We start from the raw sequence: 27,752 nt of genomic DNA on the forward strand, positions 1-27,752 counted from the left end.
AGGGCTGATGATTTTAAAAAGGAAAATGATAAAGCCAACAATAGAAGAGTGATTTAGTAAATTATTATGGCCCATCAACAAGATAGCATCTGAGGCTAATTTTCAAAATGATCATTAAGAAAATGAATGTAAAACATGGAAAATGTTTGATAAACCATTGAGTGAAAGGGTAAATTACATTATTGGTGTGAGAACCGTGATTGCCATTGCAGAAAACTTAAAAGCCCACAGACAAAGATTAGATGGGGAGAAAAGAATGCCAGCCAAAAAGCAGCTGTGTTCAGGTGGGGAGATCAGGGGTGGCTTTTTCCTTTTGCTTTCTGGAAATTGTTTCGTGCTATTTTGCATGTATATGTTTAAGTCCAAATGTTGAAAGAAGGAAAGAAAGGGTAACAATAGAGGTAGAAGGAGGGAACATGCTCACACAGACGACATCGACTCATGCTTCGCACCAAGCAGATCTTTGTGTGTGTGAACTAGCAATTAGAACACGGCCAGTACATACCAGATTCTAGTGGCGTTTCCATCCTCATTTTTTATGCATCTAGCTTGGGCTGTCTCAGTAGGGTTGGTTAATAGCCACTTATATGTCCCTTTGTATTGAGAGGGTGTTTCATCTGCTTTGCACTTTCCTGGCTCTACAGAGAAAATGTATGCATAATTTCAAGGGCAAAAGGCACTTAAAAGTATCATGAATATCCATTATAGACCCATCATTATTACCGTGCAAACAAACATTAGCAAATAAAAGAGGAAACTACTCCTAGAAGGCCATTTAAACCAGGCTTCATGGAAAATAGCTTTAAATGGAGTCTTTTTGTTTAAATAAGCCACACAGTATTACCACAATCTTAGTCCTTTTCATTAAAACCACCAGTTGACAGAAGAGTTTTTTGTTTTGTTTTGTGTTAATGGTACATATTCTTTGGGGAAAATTCCAGCCAACCAAGGCAGTGTCAGTGTAAAACGTTAGAACCTGCCAATAGCCCTTCTTCCAAAGTACCCACTGTTCTCAGTTTGATGTGCAAACACGGGAGACTCTAGCCCCACTTCTCTTCCTGGATGGTCACCTCCTGCTTAATGGACTCTGAGATGACTTTGGCTTTAGTAAGTTCAGTGCACTTGCCGTGACCAGTACTGGCACGGAAGCTCCATTTCTGATGCTGGTGCTGAAGAACCGGACTGACTCCTCCATAGGAGGCTGCTAGGCCAACATTGTGTTGTGAGGTGTTGTCACATTGCAGGAGATGCACTCTGGGCTAAATCTACGCGATAAGTTTCCAGTTTCACTGAGTACCCAGGGGGTGTGTGAACCTGATCCTGAAAATCCCACCCTTAGGTGTTGATAGAGTGGCTCAAGAAGTAGCCCAGCCATCCCAGTCTCCTTTGTAGGCAGAAGTGAGAAGTCCCTTCCTTTCACTCTCAGAACACATTCCTTGGCATCATTTACATGGTGGGCTACGTCTGTGGCTTCCACACTTGTCTCCCTTCGCCCCATTCTCTCACTCATTCACCCTCAGCCTGCCCTCTGCTACTTAACTAGCTTGCTGCCAAGGATTGCATTAGAAATGCCTAAGGTGTTGTCTGGGCTTACTCAAAGTGGGGAAGAAGAACAAAGCTGGCAACAATGGGAAGGAGGTGGAGTGGCCTGGGAACCTACCTTCTTCTTTTACCATTAAAGCCCTTCTAATCAGAAAAGAACATGCCCATGAGAGAAATCTGGAGCACTTCTAGATTACTTGCCAAGATAAATAGGATGGCTGAATCAATCAATAAATTAGGACCTATTAGGCATCTATTTTGTGTAACAAGGAAGCTTGCCAGCTATTTGGGTATTATGCAAGAGAAGCAGTCCTCCAAGTCTGTGGATGAGCTTGCCACTGCTAATAGGTAATATCCACAATTGGCAAACAGCCTCTTGTAAACTCTCCAACCCTGCTCTTTTATGAACCCTTGAAAGTACAAAGATCATCAATAGCGTAGTAACTGTGGATGTGAAAAATATCATAAAGATGACTTGTCTTCACTCTGAACTTAGAATTCCTTACTATGAATGGATTGTGACTTTAAAATAATAGAAGTGAATTCATACTGAAGTACCCCGCCAGAGTAATTACCTAGCTTTTTCACTACAACATGGTCAGACTTTACCAACAATATCAAGTTATCTTGTGTGAAGTTTCCATGTGTGAGGTTTCCATATATTTTATTTCTGATCCGGCTGATCAGTTCCATGGGCGCCAAAGAGGAGCTGGCCTTTATTATAGCCTGACAAGCACAGCTAAAAGAAGTAAGACAAAAAAGGAAATGTTGCAGTTATATCAACAGAATGTGATGGGGCCTACAGTTCTGAAATGCTGTATAGTTGCCTTAACTGGTAGTCCATAAATGTCAAAAAAATTTATGCTATTAAGAGACAAGTCTGAAGAAGTGATGAAAGATAGCATATTTAGATTTTCTGTTGAATTTTCTTGTATCCAAATCAGAAAACTCAAAACCTGTTTTCAAAAGAGTGATCAGCAACATTTGTGTTATGCTAAACTGACTAGCCATAAGGCTTCTCTAGGAGTGTGTAATACTTAATAGAGAAGCTGGAGTACTCAGGATTTATTATTTCAGAGAAAATCTTTTATCCTCTGGTCTCCAATTTCTTCATCATCACTGCAATAAGGGAAATAGGCACATGCTCAATTAGTCTATAAAGATGTGTCCTGCAGAAGGCTTACTTCTATCAGAGAATACTAAGGATGATAATGATAGCTAACTTTTGTGGGGCTCTTGCTCCTCATACTTTGATTCATTAGTGCGCTTACTCCCATGCTGCAGAAGACGGAAATGAACTTTAGGAAGACGTGATCCACACAATAATTCTATCACTAAAAGCTACCTCAGCCTCCGTAGTAGAGACCTTAACATGCTACATTCCTCTAATATTCATTAGGCACAAGCTTCCAGATTCACAAACTTACCTCTATCTTTTCTTTCCATTTCCACTTGCACATGTAGTTTTTTGAAGAACACACTTGAATTTTCTACCAGTTGTTGAAAGTTAGAGATCCTTACTGAAAACTTCTCTCTTTGTCCAATTTAAATGCTTCCATCCTCTCTCCTGATCAATACGAGGTGAAGTCCCTGCCCATTCTTACCCATTACTATCCATTCCGTTTGGAGCTTTTCTCTTCTCAGCTTTCTAATTTCCAATCTAAAGAGAACCCCTGTTTTTAAACCTCTCCTCTTGCTTACGTTAGAACCTCTATCCCAGAACCCTGAACGTTTCAGTGATCTCTTCATGAGCCTTCTTTAGTTATACAGTAAGTCCTTTAACATGTACATCCAACAGATCAACAATAACCAGGTTTCAAGGGAGAGCTGGACTCCAAGTCTGAATAGGACAGGAGATGCCTTCCATGTCGTTGTTGTCATTTTCAATTTCCCTGCTCAGTATTTCATGGGTTTTATTGATCACAACAAACACTTTATTGCCCTATCCCTAAATTATAACCACTTTCGATCCCATTTTCTTTTCACTACAAAGAGGCAGCAGGAAGGCTGCCAGGCTATGTTGTGACCAACTGAAACAACTTACTTCTTGAAGGCAAGAGCCTAATTACAGCGTCTGTAAAATAACCACCAGGTGCTTTGATCTCCTTCTAACAACTCTGACCAACAGGATGCACGTACGGAATTAAATGGGAAGGAAATCAGAACTAAATGTACCAGCTATGAATAAACTCAGTTCCTACCTGTACGGTACACGGGAAATTGTAGCCATTGCTTGCCCTTCTCTCTGTTCCAACTGATGCAAAAGAAAAGCATATAGTCACCGAAATCTTTAAACAAATGTCAAATTTGAGTGCAGGGCTTTTTGTGAACAACAGCGCCCATAATTATACTTTGCATTTATATAAACCACTGCTGTCTGCAAGCCACCTTCAAGCCTCCAGGGTGGGCAATATAAGGACTGTCACCCCATTTTCTCGGTGAGTCTCAAGGAAGTTAAACGATCTCCCCCACATGGTACAGCTGATGGATTACAGAACTGGGAGCAGAATCAAAGCAGTCTGGATATGGATAGTAACACAGTGGTGGCAATAATAAAAATTAAATATTTAATGGCTCTGAACTCTGTGCTAAGCACTTACCATAAAGTACCTCATTCTATCCTTCTAACAGTACCCATTTCACAAATGATTAAGTTGCACCAGGTCTAACAGGAAGTAGAGGAGCAAGGCTGCTTGACCAGATTATGAACAAAAAAGGTTTTACAACATTTTATTTGAGAGAAATGTTATACATAATGTGTTAAAGTTAAAAATTCTGACAGCTGTTTAGAGGAATACTTTTTTGTTGTTGTTTTGTTTTATTTTTCTGGTACAAGGAATCAAACTCACGACCTTGCGCTTGCCAGGCAGGCATTGTGCTGCTGAGCTAAATCCCCAGCGCTATAGGAAATACTTTAAATGATGGCAGATAATTTGAAATGCATGTAGGCTTGATTATATTTTGTATAGTTACAATATTTATCTCCTATTTAAATACCTTAAAAGCTGTGCGCTGTCTAATCATTTTAGAGTGCACCATTTTAAAGTTAGGAGGCACTGGAATAAGTACTAAGATTTGAGGCAAGGCTGATGGGAGAGAGCTTTGTCGCACTCTTACTTCAAATGTGTACAGAGAGTGCATTTAGATTTCTTATGTGAATGCCAGTCTTGCAAGCAATTGTGTCACTCTTGGAAGAGTCAAGCTTATTTGCAAAAAATTCCACTCCCCATTTCCATTACCCAAGACATTCTATACACCTGTAGCCCACAAAATGTGCCTCAAAAGCTTGCCACATGGATAGTTCAGCAAAGCAGGGCATGGTTTTCATGATGGGTTCTTGTGGCAATCCCAAAAGAAGTAATGTGGTTTGACCCTCGGTTAGCACTGTTGAACCTTGCCTGTTTGTATACTCTCGGATAGAAGATCTATTTACTCTGTATCTAATCAGGTATAGAATGGATTGCAAGTAGATTCATTTTGACAAATTACTTACAATAATCCGATACAAGGCCATTTCTTCCTTAGAAATGTTTCTGTAACAAAAGTGTAACAAAATTATAGAAGACTGAAATGCAGTACTAAATATATAGGACCCAAGACCAGGATAAAAACTGAAGCACAAGGTAGAATTCCTCTAGTTTTGAATTTAAATACTGCTAGGGCTCCAACTGGACCCTTGAAATCAGCTCAGCCATTATTTGGATACCAAACAGTGGGAAGCCTTTGCCTCAGCAATTCTATCTCTAGGCATCTGTCTCATAATGATAGCAAGGTTGTATAAAAATACATATGCAAAAGTAGAAATAATTTGACTGTCCATTGCTAGATAATTAATGCATATATCATATTATATTGTAGCCACAAAAGGAATCTTATACAATTAAAATTAGTAAGCTGGATTTATATGTATTGGCCTAAAAAGATGCATAGGATTATAAAGCAAGAGCATTAAGTTGTTAAACAATATGTAGGATCCCATTCTCTTAGTAAATGTATGAAAACAATCTAGAGGAATATATAAAATAAGCTATCACAGGAGATTTTTTAATTTATTGTTTTGTAGGGCTAGAGATTGAACCTAGGGGCTCACACATGCTAGTCCAGGGCTCTACCAACGAGCCTCATCCCGGCTCTTTACTCGAAGGTGTGGGAAAGGTACATTCCTCACACTAAACATTTCAAGTTCCCTTTGGAATTTCCAATTCCCAAAAGTGCATTGTTCAGAAATAAAAGGTTCTATAAATCCTCATGCATTGGTTATCTATAGCAGTTCATCCCTTTAAAGTATGGTCATCCCTTCTCTAAGCCCTCCGCACTACTGGGGCTTGAACTCAGAACCTGAGTCACACCCTCAGCCCTTTATTACTTTTTAAAATTTTGAGACAGGATCTTACTAAGTTTTTAGGTTGCTCAGGCTGGGGTAGAGCTTTTGATTGATTTTCCTGCCTCAGCCTCCCAAGGTGATGGGATTATAGGCACATGCCACCAACCCCAGCTAGGGCATGATTACTTTTTCAAGTCACAGAATCATGACACTTTAGAGATTAAGAGAGCAACAGAGATAACTCAGTCTAATTTCACTACTTCCTCTACTTAATTTTTTGTTTTTTCCCCCCTCATTGGTTTTGTGCCCTAGAGGAAGAAGACAATCTCTTCCTCATTCCAAAGGGAACTCATACTCAGAAGGGAAGGTGCAAGTGTGGTAGTCCCTAAATCCCACAAATAAAGAAAGGAAATCTCTGGATAGGAACGGACCCCAGAAGGCCCTCAAGTTGACTTTCAACCCACAAAAGATGTCATTCACGTACCTGCTTTTAATTTGGACAGCTAGATTAGTAAGACAAAATTCACTGCCTTCAAATATAAAATTCAACTGCAAAAAAACAAATAAAAAAGAGTCACTTTTCATATTCCTGCTCTTGTATTTTAACTGAACAAATCCCTTGGAACAATATGGTCACTAAGCAGCATTCATTATTTCAGCAGCGCAAAATTTCTTTTTTTTTTGGTCTTTTTGAGACAGGGTCTCGCTATGCAATTCAGACTGGCCTTGAGCTCACTTTGTAGCCCAGGCTGGTCTCTAATTCGTGACGATCCTCCTGCCTCAGCCTCCCAAGTGCTGGGATTACAGGCATGCGCCACAACACCTGTCTTACAGCAGCTCAAAATTTCTATCTGTTCTACTCAGTGTTTCAATTTACATTTTACCCATTGCTATAGGCTGAGCTAATTCCCCCCAAAATTCAAATGTTGAAGTTCTAACCTACAATCTGGTTATATAGGGTGACAGGTTCATTAGTGCAGTAACTAAGATTAAATGAGGCTATAAATGTAGGGCCCTAATTCAATATACCTAGTGTTCTTATGAGAGAAGAAAGACCAGATATGAATATGCACAGAGAAATACCGTGTGAGGATACAATGCAAAGGTGGCCATGTGCAAGCCAAGGAGAGACATCTCACCAGAAATTCAACCCTGCCGGCATCTTTATCCTGGATTTCCTCCTAACAGAACTGTGGGAAAATAAATGCCTGCTGGTTAACCCACTCAGTCTGGGATATCTTTGTAAGGCAGCCTGAGCAGACTGATACACACATTTATTTTAAGCACTCACAGTCATGTTTCTTATACTTGAAAATAAGTGCTGATGGGGCGAGAGGAAACCAATGTGATCATTCACTATTAGATGGAAGGTACAAGTTGGTCATTCTATCTGGGAGACCATTTAGTGATAACACAATTTTTCTGTTTGTTTTCTTTAACTGAGGTGAAATTCACGTAATGTAAAATTAATTTTGAAATCTATATAGTTCAGTGACATTTAATGTATTTCAATGTGGTGTACCTACCACCTCTCTCTAGTTTGGGCTTTTGCATAGCCTGTAAAACATCCCACACCCATTAAGTAATCATTCTCCACTCTACTCCTACTTCCTAATAACCACTGACCTGCTTTGCATTTCTGTGCATCTGTCTATTCTAAGATATATTCTATTAACAATAACAAAATGCATGATTTTTAAGTCTATATTCTTTCATCTAGCATACTATTTAGAGTTTCAAAGTGTACAGTTATAACATTTGATCCAGCAACTCCAATTCTAAGAATTTATCCTACAAAAATACTCAAATGTTAGATTGATCAAACAATTAAACATTATGTAATACAATAACCATTGTTAATTTCATGTCACCTTGTCTGAAATTCTGTATTGTTTGTACTGTTTTTGTGTTATCTTGTTAATGCCTGTGAGTTTGTTAATATGTTTTGCTTCTCTTATCTTTAAAATAAAAAAGAAATACTCCAATGTCTCTAAATTTATTGTAAGGGCATTGTTTTCAGAATTATTTAAAAAATAGGAAAAAATAGAAGCAAACTAAATGTCTACCAGTGGATGTCTGGTTTGAAAAACTCAAAACACTTGTTACAACCACATAGTTAAACCCTATGCATGTGTTAAAATGTGTGAGGAGTGACCTGTTTACTATTATGAATATGCTCAGAGATTCCTGGCTAAGGGCTGAAGGTGTAGCTCAGTGGTAAAGCACCTGCCTAACATGCACAAAGACTTGGGGTCAATCTCTAGCACCACAAAAGAGATACTGCTTTAGACGTCAGTGTCTGAATTTTTCTGAAGTGTTTATATTAGTCTTATTATCAGAAGAATACATAAGGACAAATAAAACACTCATTTTGTTGGAAAGAGAGAAAAGTTAAAAAGCAGAAAGCAAAGATACTTAAATACAATGACATAGGCTTTGTTATCACTGCTTTTCTATTTTCCCCAAGTAGGAAAATTGAGCAAAGACTCAGAATTTGTATCAATGGGGGGAAATGTACAGATGTAAACAAATGAAAATAACATTTCATAAAAGCTTTCAGCATCGGTGCTGTGAAGGAGAGATTGAATAGGTCCTTGAAGTGTTGCCTACAGAGTAGATAGATTTGCAATGAAAAAAAATAAAAATTAGTTATCTGTGAAAAGGCTTATCAGTAGAAAAAAGTATACTTTTAATCTTCTCATTGTTTGTCACATATATTCATATATACCATAAATATTCAAAATAGTATTTTACCCAATTTTTCACAAATTCTTGTATAGCACCGGCAGTAGGGACCCTTGACTCTTCATCAAGCACAGAGAACCTCATTTCAATATTGTAGAAGGAAACTGTAATTAAAAATAAGGAGGTTAATTTTATTTAGTTAGTTCAAGAAACTTAACTTTTGTAAATATGATCAAAGTTACTGTCCAACCTAAAACAGTGAAACATGATTTCTCATTCTTAAATTCTGTTCAGCACCAAGTTAAAAAACCAGCACTTCTGGCTCTGTATCCAAAAGTAAAAGAAAATGTTACCATCTTACTTCTGTTATAACTATTTAGGCATTCTCCTGATTTCTGCACAGTTGATGGACATATTATAATTACCCAAATTATCTACTTTCATTGACCAGCAGATTCCTGTCCATTCAATGGCCAAGCTGAACACTATCGCACAAGATCATTTGTCCTGAGAAAAGAACTAGGTTTTTGTTTTCCTCCTGTGTCTTCCTTTCAGCTTCAGGACTTTCTTTCCTTATGTCCCTCTTATACAATATTTTTATTTTGGAATGTTTAAAGTGGCAGGAACATTCAAATTTTGAACAATATGGAAGCCAAGTACTCCTTGACCACTGGTAAGTATTCCTGGTAAGGTGGATGTACAGAGTGGAGAAGTCTGAGACCTGCACAAGAGGAATTCAAATGGCAGAGTTGAACATAGTGACACGCTTCTATAATCTCAACACTCTGGCAGGCTGAGGCAGGAGGATCACAAATTAAAGATCTGCCTAATTTAATGAGATCTTATCTTGAATAAATTTTTTTTAAAGGTTGGGGCTATAATTTAGTATAAAGGCCCTAGATTTAACCCCCTAGTCCAACAAAAACTTCAGGACAAGATATCTTCTGGTGTTTTCTCATATGTAGTAAGCATGTTCAGACCTAATGCCATATGATTCTCTTACTAGGTATAAGTGATGTTCCTAATCTGTGTTCACATAGGTAGAGTCCGGACATTGAAAACAAAACTAGTGGAAAGAGGTTTAGAAATGTCATGTAGAGTGAAAACATGCTTTTGGATTATATTTCAATAAACATAGGGAACACAGCTATGGGATTCTGAGCCTGGACAAGGTACTCATTGTACCTACTGTCCCAAGGAGATAAAGAACACCTACATTTTTCTTTATCCTTTTCTGCCTTCAGAGAACTGACCCTTAGAGAACACATGGCCCATTGCTCACATGCATAAGGAACAGTACCTATGGACTCACCAGCAATTGGTGAAGTGAGTACTTCTGTAGTTAAAGAGGAAAATGTAGAGTCCAGCCAGGTTGCCTTAAAAGAGGAAGAGATTAGTGAAGATACAACAGCTGTAGAAGACTGTGCCACTCCAGTGGATATGAATGGAAATGAGGGTCCAGTAGTGGTAGATGTAGTAGTGGTTACATTTATAAGGGAGTCCAGTGTGGACTTGGGAAGAGTTAAAGAAGGGGGAGCTGATGTAGCTGAGCTTCTGCTCCATGCAGACATTTTTGTAGGACTAGGTAGAGGCATGGAACCAAAAGATACAGTGTGATCATGTGCAGAAGGTGATACACTCATTCCACTAAAGGATGGAGGTTGGAACACAGTCCTGGAGTTGTCAGTTATAGCGGTTCTGGAGGTCGTCTCAGGGGATGTGAGACTGTACAGGCTGTTATCTGTGACTTTCACAGATATAGGGAGGGAAGTTGGGGAGCCAATAGTGGTACTTCCCACTGTAGGTGTAGAAGTAATTTTGGTGAGTACAGTGCTTCCAGTGGCAAATGGTAGTTTTGGAAAGTTAGTGAATGTATACGTTGGGATCATGTCAGAAGCAGGAAATGTGGATTTGGACACCTCTACTATAGAGGACGTTGCAGCATGAGGAACATTAGATACTGTTGTCAGGGGGGAACCTGATGGAAGACTCGATAAAATCCAAGTGAGCATGGGTGAAGTAGTGATCTTGGGGATTAGAGAAGGATTTGGTGGGAGTGTAGTCCCAGATGTGGTTGTCTTCTCAAATGTGTGTTTACTATCAGGCCACCTAGTTAGGATAGCCCTTACAGATGTTGATAATGAAGGGCTCTCAGAAATCCCCAAATGAGGAAGAATTCCTGATGTGGGATTTGATGATGCTGCCATAGCATCTCTAGAGACCAGACTAGTCCGAGAGGCTGCAAACGTTGACAAAGACCCAGGAACAAAGTGTGGAGTCTCTGCTTCCATCTTGTTGGGTGTAGGCATATGAGTAGTGGTAGCAAGTGGGAACTGAGAATCTTCAGCTCTGTGTGTGTTCCAGGAGGTCATAAGCAAAGACTGGGTATTGCTTGATGTGATTCTTGTCCCCATAATTGGAAATACAACCATTTGAGATGTAGGAGAGATCTTTGGAGTAGAAAACTTGGCTTCAGTCCCATAAGGTGAATAAAGAAGTGATGTCAAAAAGGGTGTAGTTGCACTAGATGGGGTCCACGAAGAGTACAAAACAGGAATCTCCTCAGATGTGGTACTTCTTGTGAACTCACCTGTTAAAGAGGTATTTTCTAACAAAGAAATCTTTCCTGTGTTAGAGGAAGGGTAAGTAGTGGTAGCTTCTATACTTTCTGTGAGTCCAGGTGTGCTCTTAAAGTTAGTCCAAGATGGAGAAACCTGAATATTCAATGAAGTATGACGATTAGCTGAAGGGGTAGATGAAAGCACTGTTTCAGGGACAGGAATTCTAGAATAAGCGTTTGTGAGAGCTGTCGCTCTACCGTTGCTCACAGTAGATATGGAGCTGTTAGTAATCCCAGATAATATGCCCAGAATTGTAACCTTATCTTCTTGTGGTGACTGCTGAGTTGTTGACACTGGTGGGAAAAACGCGGCCTTTGGAGTGGAAGAAACAGCTTCAGTGTTCTTAGAACTGAGTAGTAAAGAGGCAGTGCTGTCTACATCTGAGGTCACTGCCCCAGCCAAAGTAGTGTGTGGAATGATTTTCAAGGACAGAAAAGTTGCCTCTGTTGGAGAGGAAATAGATGTGGGAGTGATCCTGGAGGGCACTTCTGTCATTTCTGAAGTAGTGAAAGCAGAGGAAACCACCGTGCTTTTTGAGGTCAGCCCAGTACATGCCACAAGTGTGACGTTCAGTGTAGATGTCTGCGTAGTCACAGTAGTCCTAGGGGTAGCTGGAGACAATGACTCAGTTGTTGTGGAAGTGTCAGAAGAAACTGCTGCAGGTGAGAAAGTAGAGTCACTGACTGGAACTGAAGCTATCTCAGACACAGGTCCAGAAGGGGTTACTGAGGGACTTTGCAAACAACCTGGGTACGGTGTTCTGGAAGATTTAGCCATTATTATTGTGAAAGGGTTAGAAACTTTGCTGGAGGTGAAGGTAGGGGCACCAACTGGTAATGAGGATATTTGGGAAATAGGAATTGCCGTTTCCAAAGAGGTTTCCCCAAGAAGTGTAGGTGCATTTGGTACAGAAAGGTTTGTAGTGATCCCATTAGTAGAGGTAACTGTAGATTTGGAGTTGGATAGTCCAACTGTGGAAGGAGACAAGGATTTAGGGAAAGGTTGTGTGCTTTCTGAAATAGAAGAGGTAATTGAAGTCACCTCAGGTTGAGTCTCAAGTGAAGAGAACTGTGAAAGTGTTGTGTTGATGAGCTCAGGATTTGATGTCCTAGTTGTCCTGGAAATTGTGGTATCTACAAAGGAAACATTCTGGTGAGTCACAGAGGAGGAATTTACTACCATTTCTACATTCCTGGGAGTATAAACTGAAAGGGCATCTGTGCTTTCCTTTGCAGGAGACAAAAATGAGGTTTTTGTCAGAGACTGTAAAGGAAGAGTTATTTTCCCAAGGCTGTTAGGCATTTCTGAAACGTGAACATCTACTGTCTTATTTGAAGTCAAGGAAGGTGCAACCCAGGTGCTGTTGGACATAGTAGATAAAAGTGAGTTCTCATCAGTTAGAGTTCCAAGTGGAATCTCTGAAGGTGAATATGTTTGGGGGTTGGAAACTTTTGTGGTCTCAGAAAATCCTGCATCAGTCATTTCCAAGGATGAAGTACTCTGGGAAGAGGAAATAAAAGCATTTTTTGATGGGGACATTTCTGTCACCTCCATAGGTCTAAAGGTTTTTCCCAGAGAGGTGGTCATCTGATCTTTGTCAGAAGATAAGGTGGAGATGCCAGTCACCAACTGAGTGGAGGCTGGTATGTTAAGATACGTGGAAGAGTGAGAAGTGTGGACATCTACTGAGGCAGTAAGTTTGCTGGCAGAGGTGTGCAAAGGTATTGTGTCAGCAACAGTAACGGTCTCTGTGGTGCCAGGAGCCAAGCTAGCAACATCTCCACCACCACTGAAAGTGAACGGAAGGCTAAGAGCAGAGGTAGATGATTCCTGCACTTGTAATATGGGTTGAGTTGCTACTGGTGTAGACATAGTTGAGATCACATGAGTAGAAGACACAATAGGAATATTGTCAGCAGGAAGTTTTGAGCAGACAAGAGTGTGTGCAGATGGAGTTACTGTGTCACCTGAGGTGGAGGGAAATGTGGCCTTGGTCTTGGTTGTGGTAGGAATGGGGGATCTCAGCAAGGGGACTAGAGTTTCTGTCTGAGAGGGAACTGCCATGGGTATCATTGTGGTAGAGATCACTGTGGCCTCTGAAGTGGTATGAATTGAATCTGTCTCTGTAAGCATGATGTCACTGGTCATAGAAGCTGTTTGACTCAATGGTGGCACCAATGCTGAAGTCATTGTAGCTAATGACAGGTTTGAGACATCTAAAGGCAGAGATGTGGAAAAATCCATAGCCAGCTTAGAAGTTATAGGGGTAGTTGCCTTAGTTTCACCAGATACCACCATGGAGGTGACAGGAGAGACAGTAATTGGCAGTGAGAACATGTGGGTAATAGGCATATGAGTTGCTGCAGTCTTTAGGGGCAAGGTAGTGGAAGACAAGGACATAGCTGTCCTGTCTGTAGAGGTTCCTGTTATCCTTGTGGTGAAAGTGTGCAAGGGTTCAGGGAACATCTGGGTACTCTCAGGAGTGGGAGATAGGGCTAAATGCCCCTCGGATGTCTCTGAAATCCGATGGGCTGTATAGGTGTGGGTCAAATTAAAGATTTCTGTAGTTCCATTGTATGAACTCTTACGCGTGGTTTTCATCAATGTTGTCAAAAGCCAACTCCCTTCCTGCTCAGCAGTTGCAGTTTTACTGTCCAATGAGGTAGTCAACTTTTCTGCACCAGGGAAAGGGGAAACAGTGACAGAAGCTGATTCATCTGTCACTTCCAGCGCTGTTGGAAACAAAGAAATTTCAGATACTACTGCTATAGTTGATCTTCCTTCAAGATGGTGGGAAGTCGTTTCTTTAGTTGTCATAGCATCACTGGATCTTTGTGTTGCTGCAGATGTTGGTACAAGGGCTGTTGTATCACCAAATGCACTTGTACCATCTGTTTCTAGGTGTATAGTCCCTAAAGTGCTGTCCTCAGTAGAGAAATTCAGTTTAATGTCAGCAAGGGTAGATCCTATATCTGCTGGTGAGACAGCTGTCTCCCCAGGTGTAGAAGGAAGTTCATTTGCAGCTACTGTGGGTATAGGAACGGTTTTTAGTAAGGTTGTGAGTTTAAATTCAGGAAGACTGGTTACAGATGTGGTTCCAGAAATGGTGGAGAAATTAGCAAACCATGGAGATGTCAATTTGGATAGAGTTGTTGTATATCTGACTCCAGTCGCATCAGTGCTAGTGATGGCATTGCTTTCCATGGATGATTCCAGTGGTGTGATAAGATTAGTAGCTGTGGATGAATTTTCTGTGTTAGTAGTATTTGCAAAGAATGCTGATGTGACATTTTCATTAGGCACAAATGTAAGTACGGTGGTTGCATTAATAGATGTCAGCAGAGTTTGGTCTGGCCTAGAAGACCAAGTGGTCTCCTTGGAGGAGAACCAATGGGCCGTTTCAGCAGTTAAAGATGTGGGGCCTAATTCAAATGCCTTGGGTGTGGAAGCTGATATAGTGGAAATCAAAGTGAACATGTGGTCATCAGCTGAGGGTGTATTCTGGGAATGTACTGGCTCTGTGACTGTGGGGGAGGTCGTAGTTTCAGTCACTGGTGGTGCAAGTGTGATTCCAAGAGTGAAGGTTGTGTGTGAACTCTCAGCATTGATTCCTGTCTGTACACTCTGAGTTCCAGTAATTGGAAAGGATGTCATGGGAGAAAGGGACGTAGAAGAGGTCTCTTGTGGCATGAAGGTAGATATGGCATCCTCCACATGGGGTGAAGAGGCATTCTGGAAGTTTGTAGATGGCAACTCTGTTTCTGCTGCAATTAGTGGAGATGGAGTCTCAGTAGGCATCACTGAATGAATTGTAAATGCTATTTCCTTATCGGTTGTTGCCAATGTAGATACTGTCTGATTTCTAGGAAATACAGAATCCACAGAAGCAGCTGTGGAGTTAAGCAGAGACTTGGGTGTGAATGCTGATGTAGTCCTAATGCTGGTAGTTTTACCTGAAGTCTCTCCTGTGGACAAAGGTACAGTTCCAGCAGCTGTAGACACAAGAAACTCTTGTCCAGAAGTAGAGATAGAGGGTACCGTAAAATCAGTAGATTTTTGTTTTGGCCAAGACGTTGTAGACATGGATGTTGACTCAATAGTTGAAAATAAAGATGCTGTCTTCATAAGGACTGACTGAGATTCAATTGCTGAAGTTTTGGGTGCAACTGAATTCTCAGTAAATCCAGATGTGGAAAGGAAATTAGTAGCTGTAGTTGGATGAAAAGTCTTAGTGGCCATGGCTTCCACTATTTTTGTTGTCCTTCTGATTTCTAAAGATGGAGATTTAGTTATTTTCATGGAATCAGTGGCATTGCATACGGATGTACCCTGGGTAGGCAGAGTCATGGCTGCAGAAGTAGATGAAGCATCTGCTGCAGAAGTAGCTGTTTTAGCTATCGAAGTTCTTAAAATTTTTGATGTAGCTGTTGTTTCCGAAGGTGGCAGTGTTATATTGGAATATAATATGGTTGTATAATCAGTTGCAAATATAGGCATACTTTTAGATATCACAGCAGAGTAATATGCAGTCTTTTGTGGTTTTAGTCCAGTAACTTGGGAAGGAGTTGTCAACTGTACTTGTTGTGACAGAGTTGTACTTCTTTCTTGAATTGTCATATTTTCTGAAACAACTGAAAGATCAGAAAGCGTGGGTTAATCTGGACTTGGTGTTAGAAATCAGATAATTCTTTAAGAAATAACAGTATGATTTCTTTTCATTTTTAAGAGATAAATATCACAGATATAATCAAGTTGCTTGATTACTTAATTTCTCTCAGAAGATGTTCTACTTTGTAAAATCTCTATAATACTTCTCATTATATTCTGGTTACATAACTAGTGAGAGGAAATCTATTTCATAGTAACTTTGTCTAAGATATGAGAATTCCTAAAAGCACAATACATACTAGAATGGTATACTGATTAAGGGGATTAGCTTTAGGAAAGGGACCAAGTCCCTCAAAGACATAGCTATCAAAACAACATAAGAAGAAATAACTTGATTAGTTCTATGCCTATGAATGAAATTGAATTGCATAAAGTCTTCCAAAAACGATTAGCTTTGAATTCAAATAGATGTAGTTTTTAATCTTGGCTACATCACTTGTTTATCATATAACCCTATACAATTACTTAACCTCTCCATGCTTCAGTGTCCTCCTCTGAAATGTAAGGGTTATGATAACCTCTACCTTAAAAACTGCCATGAGACTTAAGTGAGCTTATTTATATATATATAACATCCAGTGTGATGCCTGGCACAGAGACGTGTCAAAAAATAATAGACATTAAATTTGTCAATTTTCTATCATTCTTTTGAATGTAATAGTTGAAAATGTGTTTAAATTTCTTGAACTCATAGCCCATGAGGTATATTGATAAATACACATTTATCAATAACACACACATGTATGTTATAACTTGTATTATGTACATATCCTTGTACACAAAAAAGGAAATTTTGAAAAGATGTGACAGAATAAATAGAAGTAGTAATTGTGATATTTTCTCTCTGCACTCTAGCAGATTCTCTGTGCACCCCATGGGGCTGTGTGTGTCTGGCTCTGAAAGCCAGTGGAGCCGACCTTATCCTCCCATTCAAACCAGCTACACTTAACAAGTATCATGCGTACAATTCTAAGTCCTGTGAGAAATGCATAGATCTATAGTTTGATTGTTTTCCTCAAAGAATGCGTATCCATATTGGAAAAGATTTATAGTGCTGAAATACTTTTAAACAGAAGATTAAAAAAACACTTAAAAGCAAGATAATAAAATAGTGATAAAATTTACAATAAAGTGAACAGTGGAATACAATCAAGCTCCAAATGCTTTCAAAGTGCAGTAGGAAATCAGATCAGTGAAACAGTAAACTGGCTTCAGGCTAGTGAGGAGGCTTTCTCTTAGAAGATGCACACCTTGGAGAAAGGATGGGCTTTGAGTAGAGGAGGCGAGGACACATGGCTTCGAACATGGAGGTAGTCACAGATCAGTCTAGCTGGGAGTGGGAGAGAGTGCGTTGAACAATGAGGAGAAGGAATAACAGATTAGGAATGGATCTGAAGGGGAAGTTGTGGACACAGATAAGAGAAGGTGATACAGTTGCTTTTATGTATTGAGTACTTACTACGAGCCAGGCACAGAGCTGTATATTGTCTCATTTAATCCACCTGACTTTGTATAGTAAATATTACAGTTATCCCCACTTTAGAGCTGAAGAAATAGAGTCTCAGAAATTTCGCATGAGTTGCTCAAGTTCATACCTGGAATTCAAACCAAAGCTTATTCATCTGTACTCTAAACCACTACATCATTTGAAAGACTATGGATTCTTGAGCAAGAAGAATGGGTTGATTTTTTAAAAAGCAGTGCTGAAGAAACATGCATTTCATGGCAGCATACAGGATGGGTAATGGGAAGAGACGAAAGACAAAGAGACTTTCAGATGCTGGTAGTATCCGCCTTTGTCACTCTCCCCCCACCAACTCTGCATCAGTCCTACTGTGCATATCCTTTGTACCTGTGCTTGAGCAATCAAGCATTGCTGGCCAGTCACACAAAAGGATAAATTCATGTTTCTATAAATTCATTGCCACTAACCTCAAATAAGCCTTTCTCTCTGCCCAGCCATCCCACTACTTTTCTCTGGTCAATTTGTACTCCTACTCTGCAATAATTCTTTCACACCTTCCCCACCCTCAAACTCCACCCCCACATGTTTATCTAATAATCATCCCTCCTACTTCAAAGGAAAAAGTAATTGAAATCATCAGATAGAAACTCAACTGTGCTTTAGATCCCATCACCTCCTGCCCTTTCAGAAACCTTACACCATCAATTATCATCTCCTTTCCCTAATGAGCTTCTCCGTCCTGATTTAACACATGTTCCAGTCTCTTGAAATAAAAAAAATCAAAACTTTATATCCCCCTGAAGGCACTTCCGGCTCTTTGCTCCCATCACAGCCAAATTCTTTCCAGAAAGTTTTTCTGTATTTACTGCCTCCACAGTTCTGGCCTCTCTTCTATGTCTTTTGCAGACTGTTCTACTGGCTAAGACTTTGACCCAGCCTCCTGTTCTCTTCTCACTCTAGTTTCTCCAAAACTAGGGTTTCATGAATTTACACCTATGCACAAGTGAATCTCAAAGTTCTATCTCTAGAACAGATCTCTAGTTTGAGTTCCACATTTTTACAACCAATCGTTTACCTGACATCATCTCTTGAATAACCCATCCGTATCTCAAAGTCAAATGCCCTAACTTGGACTTGTTATATTCTCTCTAAGCTGGGTCTTCTTTAGATATTATTTCACTAAATTGTGCCACAGTACATTGAATTACACAAGCCAAACCCTCCACTCTGTACCTTTCTCCTCTATTCTTTCACACATCTTCCATAGCTAACCCATAATCTTGTCTGATAGAAATTACTTCTATGCATCTCTTGACTCTCAATTTCTGTCCATCTCCATCACTTACCACCCTGACCGGGCCACCTTCATCTTTCATCCAGACTATTGCAGTAGCCTCCCAGTTGGACTGTCACTATTCTTGGTTCCCTCCGATCTACTTCATTATACAACCAGAATGACTTCTTCAAAATGCAAATCTGACCATCACACACACACACACACACACAGAGATCCCTCTGCTGGTTTTCCATTGTTCATAGAATTAAATGAAAGCATTGTAATAGAGCCTGTAAAGCTATATACGCTTGATATATACTTACCTCTCCAGTGTCAGTCTGTGCTAGATCCCACTCTTCTCAGCCCACAACCTCCTTTCAGTCTTCCAGTATTTAGCCCTCTGCTTCTACCGCAAAGGCATTGCATGTTCTGTTGCATCTACTTAAAATGTTTTCCCTTCATTTCTTAATTTAATTTCTATTCATCCTTCAGATCTCAACTCAGGCATTACTTCCTCAGGGAGGCCTATCTTCTCCCACCTCCATAGCTAGCTCAGACTAATCTATTCAAGATTATTATGACACCTCATACCTCTTCCTCATAGTACTTGTAACAGCTGCAGTTTTACATGTGTATGTGCTTATTACTGTCTCCTTCCTCGCTAGGTTGTATGAATAAGCACCTCATCTTTTGTTTCTCACCATGATATCCTCAGTCTCTGATATAGGGAAAAGCACATGGTAGATGTTCAGCTCATCTTTTTTTAGGCTAACTAAATAAATGGCTATAAGGAGGACATGAACTGATCATAGCTGTGTGAGTTTCTGATCCTATTGCTATCAGAAAAAAAGAACAAATAAGGTATGGTAACAAAGAGGTTTAAGAAATAAAGACAGAGAAACTTTGGAGAACTCCAATTTTGCTTTTGGGAATAGATAATAGTGGTGATATTCACAGAAATGGGAAAATTTGGAAGACAGCCTCACTCAGAAGAAAAACACCCAGTGCGGACTTGGATAAGCGGAATTTGGGATGAGGATGGAACATCTAAGCAAAAACAGTGCAGAGTAAAATTCAAAAGTGAGCCATAATATTCCTTCAATTCAAATCACCCAAAATAAAACCATGCATATTTAACTTAGAGAAATTAGCATTTTGAATTTATCCACCTGAGCAGCACATTACCTATTGACATAGGAATATTTGTGGTAGTAGATAATCGACTAACTTATTTCACTGTCTTGCACAGTAAAATTGTTTTTAATTTGCATATCGAGAGATTCTGAAATATGTGCAGGATGTTCTTTAGGATTCTGCAGTCATTAACAAGTAAAATGAGTGACACTCAGAAACCTGCGACTGACTATATAGGTGAATTGATAAAAATACATATATTTATAGGGCCAAAAGTCAAAGTCATATAAGCAGGATTTTTTCAATTTTTACAGCATTGTTTCAATCACCAGAGATTCACAGTCTATTATGCCTTTTTTGGGGGGGTGGAGCTGGGGATTTAGCTCAGTGGCAAAGCGCCTGCCTGGCAAGCGCAAGGTCTTGAGCTCAGTTCCCGGTACTGGAGAAAAAAAAAAAAAAACACAGTCTATTATGCCTTGTTAATAAACCAGTGTCTTTCAGCTGCCCAATATTTATATCAAGCTCTCTGCTTTTAAATATGTCCAGAACTGCAACTAAAAAGAGAATTAGTGTGTTGGTTTCCATTTTCCCAAGTGGGTTTTTAAAAATTCCAGCCAAATGGCTCTGCAAACCTCTGTTAAAGTGTTGCTTCTAGCATATGTAAGAAATGTAGAATCACAGAGCCTGAATCACTCTCTATAAATATACTAATTGTTAATAGGAAAGTTCATCATTTCCACTCCTTTACGAATGATTAATCATTGAACTACATTCACTTTTTGGGAAACAATAAAACATTAAATATCACAAAAGCCAAAGTTATCTTCTCTGTTGCAATATTTAAAAGGCACTATTGGAGTAAACTATAACAAGTAATGGGAAACTATTAGAAAATGGGATGAGAGTTAGACATGAAATTCTTTATCAGAAAAGGCAGAGCCGGGGGCTGGGGATTTAGCTCAGCGGCAAAGCGCCTGCCTGGCAAGCGCAAGGTCGTGAGTTCGGTTCCCGGTACCGGAGAAAAACCAAAAAAAAAAAAAAAAAAGAAAAGGCAGAGCCATAGATGGAACAACTGGTATCAACATTTCTGGTAAGTATCTTTAAAAGGAACTTAAGGGGCTGGGGATTTAGCTTAGCAGCACAGCGCCTGCCTGGCAAGCACAAGGTCGTGAGTTCAATTCCTGGTACCAGAAAAAAAAAAAAAAAAAAAAAAAAAAAGGAACATAAGATTTAGATAAATAAAAATAAATGAGTTAAGCAAAAGGAGTAAAGCAGGTGACATTTTATGGACCAGGGATCTCTTAGGAAATAATGTATTTTACATTGCTACATTTTATCCTAAAGCCTGGTGTCCTGGTTACTTTTCTCTCATTGCTGAGACAGAATAGCCAACACCAAAGTTAAGGGAGGAAAGATTTTTTTAGCTCATAGTTTGTGGAGGTTTCAGTCTGTAGTCATCTGGCTCCAAGGCAGGGTGGCATAGCACAGGGGCAACAGTTCAAGGTGGCAGAAGACAGCAAGAGCAAAAACAGTGAAAATGAGCCTCTTTTCCTCCCTTATCTTGCAAGCAGGCTACCCCCTCCCAGCGTGGGTGTAGCACTTACTCCATGTCTGTGCCCTCCTCTTTCATAGGCTTAGTATGTTTAAAAAGTGAGGACCCTATGGGGCTGGGGATTTCGCTCAGCGGCACAGCACCTGCCTGGCAAACGCAACATCCTGAGTTCGATTCCTGGTACTGGAAAAAAAAAAAGTGAGGACCCCCTACTGAGTTAAACTTCTAAACTTCTGAAGTTGACACAATCTATCAACCATTACAATCCACCCCTTTTCAACTTGGCAACCAGACACATTTCTTTAAACCAGTTCCCAGATACAAAGACATGCTTATTTTTATCATTTCACAACTTGAATATTTAAGAACCAGTATTAAGTCTATCAACATTATATTGCATTAGAACCAGAACATTTACCCCTGGCCCCACAAAGACTCATGCACATCTTTTTATACAAAAGGCACTTAGTCTATCTCTAAGAGTTGCCAAAGTCCTAAAAGTTTCAGCATTGCTGAAAATTCCAAGTCCCAAGTTTCCTCTGAGATGTAAGGCAAACCCTTAGCTGTGGCGCCCTGTACAAAGGAAAAGTTAGTTAGACACTGCCAATATTCAATGGCACAGGATATTTCAGATACAAGGATATTTCCAGAAGGAGCATTGTGTCAAATTTTACCTATAAACTGATTACTAATAAATATTCAGATCTTTATTCAATAAAACCATAAAATTTTAGAACCAAGTTTTAGAAATTGATTTCAAGCCCTTCATTTAGAGGTAAGGGTCAGAGAACTGTGCTGTTGGGAAGATAAGAATTGGACAGATGAAATTTTTAGGGAAGAAATGTGACGATATGGGTAATACTTCAATTATCTAGCACCCACAAATGCGTGCTGTCTATTTGTATGGAACCATCCCATACCAGGAGAAGGAAATGAAAAGCCTCTTCCCAGAATAACCAAGGAGAAACAAATGTTGATACTAAAAGCCAAGTTCTACGAATGCTGAACAGTACAAGAAGCAGCAATCATCTGAAATAGTTTGCGTAAACCTGAGAGGAGAGAGCATCATGTTGGTAACCTAAACATTAAATCAAACTTCCTAGCTATGTTTGAAACCCAATAAGAATCCCTAAGCATGGCCAGTCCCTGAAACAATATCTGCCTTCACGAATCATTCATATCCCAGGTAAAGACAATCCAATCAAACTTCAGTAGCTTCTTAGAACTAAGACCCACAGGAATTAGAGATTCTTTCAACCACCTATCTAGTGATTCATTACCATGGGTTAACAAACATGATGAAAATCATCAGTCTGTAATGTAGGCTCATAATAAGTATAAACTTCTTTGACAATTTAATTATTTGTATCCTTTTTGTCTTAATGTATATGTACTTCTGTTTTTCTGAGATTCAGTGCGATTTGCAGATGGGGTAAAGTTTTTTTTATGGTCCCTAAATGTTATACTTACTTCACTGAATATAATGCCTGTCTTGCTTTTAAAAAATGTACTTAAATGATTCAGATAGCTACAATGCTAAGTATATCATCTCTGTAATTTTGCTGCATCCTATTTATCTACACACACACAAGCTTCTACTACCCCAAAACTATTATAAACAGAATTCCCAACTGAACAAAATGGCATAAATTCACTTTTCCCTGCTCTTCCTTACTAAGCACAGTTAGAAATCCTGAAAACAGTGTAACAGATCACCAAAAACAGAAGTACTAAAGGTACTAAAAAGAAAGCAAACTTGTTAGAGACCCTAGGAGTAAAGGAATGACATGGTGGTGGGCATCTTGCCTCCCCTATCCCAGCTTAAAAAGGTAACCCAGGTCCTTTGCTTCCTGATCCCTAACCTAACAATAGAAGATAATCCAAAGAAGTTCTTTCCCCTTCTGGATCAAATAGGAATCCCTCTGACAACATCAGGCAAGCCTGACACCACCAGACAAGGGAACTGACTGGGAGTATTGCTAACAGTAAGCAACCAGGAGAGGTATTCTCCACCCCTGCCAGGCCTAAGTGTCCTCTCCCTACTAAAATATTGGCTGAACAGAATCTAGTCTGCAAACATTGTTTATTTCCATCTGCCTACCAAGGCAGGCAGGTATAAGAGGAGAAAAGGAGCTAGTAACAGCAAGTGTCCTGGGTCACGTAGCCATTTCATCCCTGCAGTCCTGAGATCCTTCTCCCTCACCCAGAAACACCAAAACAGAGGATGGGTAAGAGACACGAAAAGGACCCCACTAGCAGCAGGCAGCCTGGAGGAAGAAGCATCACCCAAGACTCTCATTTCCTGACCATAGACACAGGGGAAGCCAAACCAAGGGATCTCAGTAGAAGAATCCTACCATCCCTCTTCCCCAGTGGAAGACCCCTACCATTCCCTACCCAGGCAACACCAGCAGGGACCAGAGGGAGGCCCAGAGGCAAAGACAAAATAACGTTACAAAGACTCTCAAACTTTATCTGTATTTGGAAGCCCAACCCACAAAAGTAGGCCAAGACCTGCATGCTACACTTAAACAGAATGTCTACTGAAATGCAATTTTTAAAGAGGACCTAGAATCTCCTAACATAATTGACAAAAAGTCCAAGATGCAATTGTAAAAATCACCTGTCATACCAAGAATCAAGGAAATCACGTTTTGAATGAGAAAAGACAATCAAGTCATGGCAACAGCAAGATGATCAGATGTTGGAATTATCTTACAAGAATTTTAAAAGAGCCAGCATGAGAGTGATTATACGAGTAAATATAAATTCTCTTGAAATGAAAATAAAGGAAATCTCAGAAAAGGTTAAAAAGGTCTAAAAAAGAACCAAATGAAAGCTATAGAACTGAAAAATATAATAATAGATAATCTTAAAACCTGGTCCACAGGCTCAATAGTAGAGTGGAGATGACAGTGGCATCCCTAAACTTAAGGACAGAAAAATAGAGTTCACCCATCTGAAACAACAGATAGAAAATAGGTGAAAAATACACAGTTCCTCAGAAATGTGTGGGAAATTAACACAACAAAATCAATCACATGTCTCCACCCTAGACAAACAGAACCCAAGAAGCTATTCATAATTGCTGCAGTGAAAGTGAAATACTCAGGTATACACTCTAACATAACATGGGTGCGAAAAGTCATAAAACTCTAATGAAAAAAAAAAACCTTAAAAATGGAAAGGCACACCATGTTCAAAAATTGGAAGATTCAACATAGTAACGATGTCAGTTCTTCTCAAACTGATACACAGTATATCAAATTCCAGGACAGTTTTATATAGACATAGTCAGGCTTAGTCTAAAATTTTTATGGAAATTCACAGACCTTAGAATAGCTAAATCAATTTTTCAAAAGAATAAGGGGAAAGGAATCACTCTACCCAGTATTAAGTTTTGCTATATAAAACTATAGCAATCAAGACAGTACAGTATTGGCAGAGGGAGAGACATACACACAGAGGAATAAAACAGAAAGCTCAGAAATAGACCTATCAGTTAGGTTTCACTGAGTTTTGTAAAAAGTACAAGATCAACTCAATAAAAACAGAAATGCAATGAATATTGCTGGTGCAGTTGAACATCTACAGACCCACAAAAGGGACCCTGAACTAAACTTCACACCTTATGCAAAAATTAACTCAAAATGAATCACAGACTTATATGGAAATATAAAACTATGAAACTTTTAGAAAAATGGAAAAAAATTTTGGGATCAAGATTTTAAAAAGTTATTAGACTTGACACCAACAGAAGGATTCATAAAGACATAAGTTGATACATTAGACATTTGTACTGAAAGCCGATATAAAAAGAAGTTTTAAGAATCAACAGAGTAAGAGAAAATATTTGTGAAATAAATACCCAACAAAAGATTACAATAGGTGAAGGACTTCAAAACTCAATGGTAAAGCAACACAATTCTTTAAAAAAAAAAAAAAAGGCAAAAGACGGGGACAAATATTTCACTGATGGTTACACCCAGATGGAGAATAAGCACAGGAAAAAAATGTTCAACACCCCTGGGCATCAGGGAGGTACAAATTAAAACTGCAATGAAATATCACTACACATATACAAAAATGTTTAAAATAAAAAATAATCACAAAATGCTAGAAAGGACACGGAGAAAGTCGATCATTTACACATTGCTGGTGAAAATGTAAAGTGGCAAAAAACATTTTGAAAAAATTCGGCAGTTTCTTATTTAAAAAAAAAAAACCCTACATATGCAGCTACCAGATAGCTCAGTAATTGCACTTAAGCATTTATCCTAGAAACATGAAAACTTCTGTTCACACAAAACCTATACACAAATATTCACAGGAGTTTTTGTAATGGCTAAAAGTTGGAATCAGCCCAGATAACTTTCAACAGATGACTGGCAAAAAAAATAATAACTGTGATTCACCCATAACATGGACTATTTACATGCATAGGAACGATGGTTCTCCAGGTAATGATGCGAGGTTTTCTTTTAAGTTCATTTTAAATGGTCATAAAGTGCAATTCTATCTACATAATATTTTTGAGATGATAAGAGTTTGGAGATGGAGAGCAGATTAGAGGTTGCCAGGGATTAGGGATTCAGGGAATGAAGTTGGGTGGGAAAAGGCGGGAAATAAGTGAGTGTAGTTATAACAGGGCAGCATGAGGAATGTTTGTGGTGTAAGAACTGTTAAGCATCTTGAATCGGGTGGTGGATACACAGTCATGCACGGGTGATAAAATCATATAGAATTTAACATACACACACAAATGAGCACAAGCAAAACTAGAAAAACCTGAATAAGTTTGGTGGGTTGTATCAATGTCAATATTCTGGTTGTTATACTAAAACTTTGCAAAATGTTTGTATGGAAAGAAACTGGGCAAAGTGTACAAGGAATCTTTAAATACAAGTGAATCTGCAATCATGTCCATAAAAATTCAGATTTAAAAAGCAAATGTAAAAACCCACACTATCCAAGTAGTTGAGCTATAATAACAAAATGTGCATTTGTATTTGAGGGATCACAGAAGGTATGGGGTCTAGCCTCCATGGTTGGTCACACTTATTCTGTTCCCATTTATGGACAAATGATCACTTCCACTAATTATTTACATAAGCCTTGTTGTTTCTGCATGTGAAAGTGGGGACAATCCATACAAAGTCCTGTGGACTTAATTGCCATTTATTCTTTGACTAGACAAGATTGTATTATTGTAACCATTGGGAACTGGAGAACAGAGGTATAGAGTAGCAGAATATTTATGAGGCATTGTGTAGCAGATGCACCTGTTAACAGAATATTAAGTAGAATACTTGCTATGGTACCAAATTCTGGTTGTGATTCTTGGTATACCATATATCCTATCATAACTTATCATAGCATATCATATCATATTAAATCTATGCATTGTTCTAGCCTGCATATCACATCTGGCTTTTATTTCAATAATGACCTTTGTAAATATAGTTCAATGTGTGGATTATACTTATGAAAGATAATGGTGACCAAAGTTGGCACAAGCAGATTGGCCTGTGGAGTACCAAAAATATGAAGTGACTATCTTTAAGATGATAAGGAAAAAAATTGGTTTCTGCATTCAGTTTTTAAGCAAAGGCATGAAAAATGGATCCTGCAACAGAAAGAAATAGACTACCGCTTTCATCTCCGGATTTATAGGAGAATGTCACCATGTGCAGGAGAATACCAATAAGGAAGTTTTAAGCGAACTACAACCAGTTCGTGCTTATGTTTTCATGATGAAAAATGAGGGTAGCACAGAGAATTGATGCACAGGGCAAGACCAAATTACCTTTCAGCTATACAGCCCATCACTATGGAGCTTTTCATATGAGAGCTGATAATTGGATAGACGCATTAATAGTAGGCCAAAATAGGTCTTTAGAAAGTACATAAACTATACAATCCATTTCTGCATATTTTTGCATATAACCAGATTATAAAATAATTCAAAGCAGCTGGAGTGTTAATTAATAAATCTCAGCAGAGTAAGGACAGCACAAATAAAGAAATGCTATGTTTTAATACAGTGTAGATTTCCCAGGATAGATTCTATTCATGTTATTTCATTCTTTTCAAGAGAAAGGATTTCGCCAATGTATGAAAGGATGATTTAGTCCTTATGTCTTTGGAAAACGTTTCATCTTCATGTATTCACAGTCAGAACAAATTCTTTTTTTTGGAACCTGTGTCTGGGTTCAGATTAGGAAATTGTTTTCACCATACCTAAAGAGGAACTTCAGGTTTTGATCAGTACTTAATACTTATTCTAAGACATTACTGTCGTCACCAAACACTAAAATTTTCTTGTAACTTTTATCACAGCTAAAAACCAGAAAAAGTTTAGTCTTTCAAGTAAAATTTTTTAAAAAAATTATAGCATACCCTTATTCTATAATTCTGTTCAGCAACCTACCCCCAGAAATAATCAGATAGTTCTATATTTTCTGATATGGAAATATTGCCACAAT

The 27,752-nt window shown here is 38.9% G+C and overlaps 1 protein-coding gene across 1 annotated transcript in view; it reads right to left on the reverse strand.

Annotated features, from left to right (window-relative positions):
- Positions 1-27,752, reverse strand: part of Adgrg4 (adhesion G protein-coupled receptor G4) — a 111,091-nt gene that overhangs the window by 70,199 nt on the left and 13,140 nt on the right. Inside the window, exons 3-9 of the mRNA XM_005404615.1 lie at positions 9,852-15,803; positions 8,621-8,715; positions 6,351-6,415; positions 5,036-5,075; positions 3,744-3,796; positions 2,118-2,281; positions 506-638 (exon numbers count right to left, since the gene is read on the reverse strand). Of these exons, the coding sequence (XP_005404672.1) occupies positions 506-638; positions 2,118-2,281; positions 3,744-3,796; positions 5,036-5,075; positions 6,351-6,415; positions 8,621-8,715; positions 9,852-15,803 (6,502 nt within the window). The remainder of the gene's footprint in view (positions 1-505; positions 639-2,117; positions 2,282-3,743; positions 3,797-5,035; positions 5,076-6,350; positions 6,416-8,620; positions 8,716-9,851; positions 15,804-27,752) is intronic.

The sequence above is a fragment of the Chinchilla lanigera genome, unplaced genomic scaffold (assembly GCF_000276665.1).
Source record: "Chinchilla lanigera isolate Chin_1 unplaced genomic scaffold, ChiLan1.0 scaffold00088, whole genome shotgun sequence".
Taxonomy (NCBI): domain Eukaryota; kingdom Metazoa; phylum Chordata; class Mammalia; order Rodentia; family Chinchillidae; genus Chinchilla; species Chinchilla lanigera.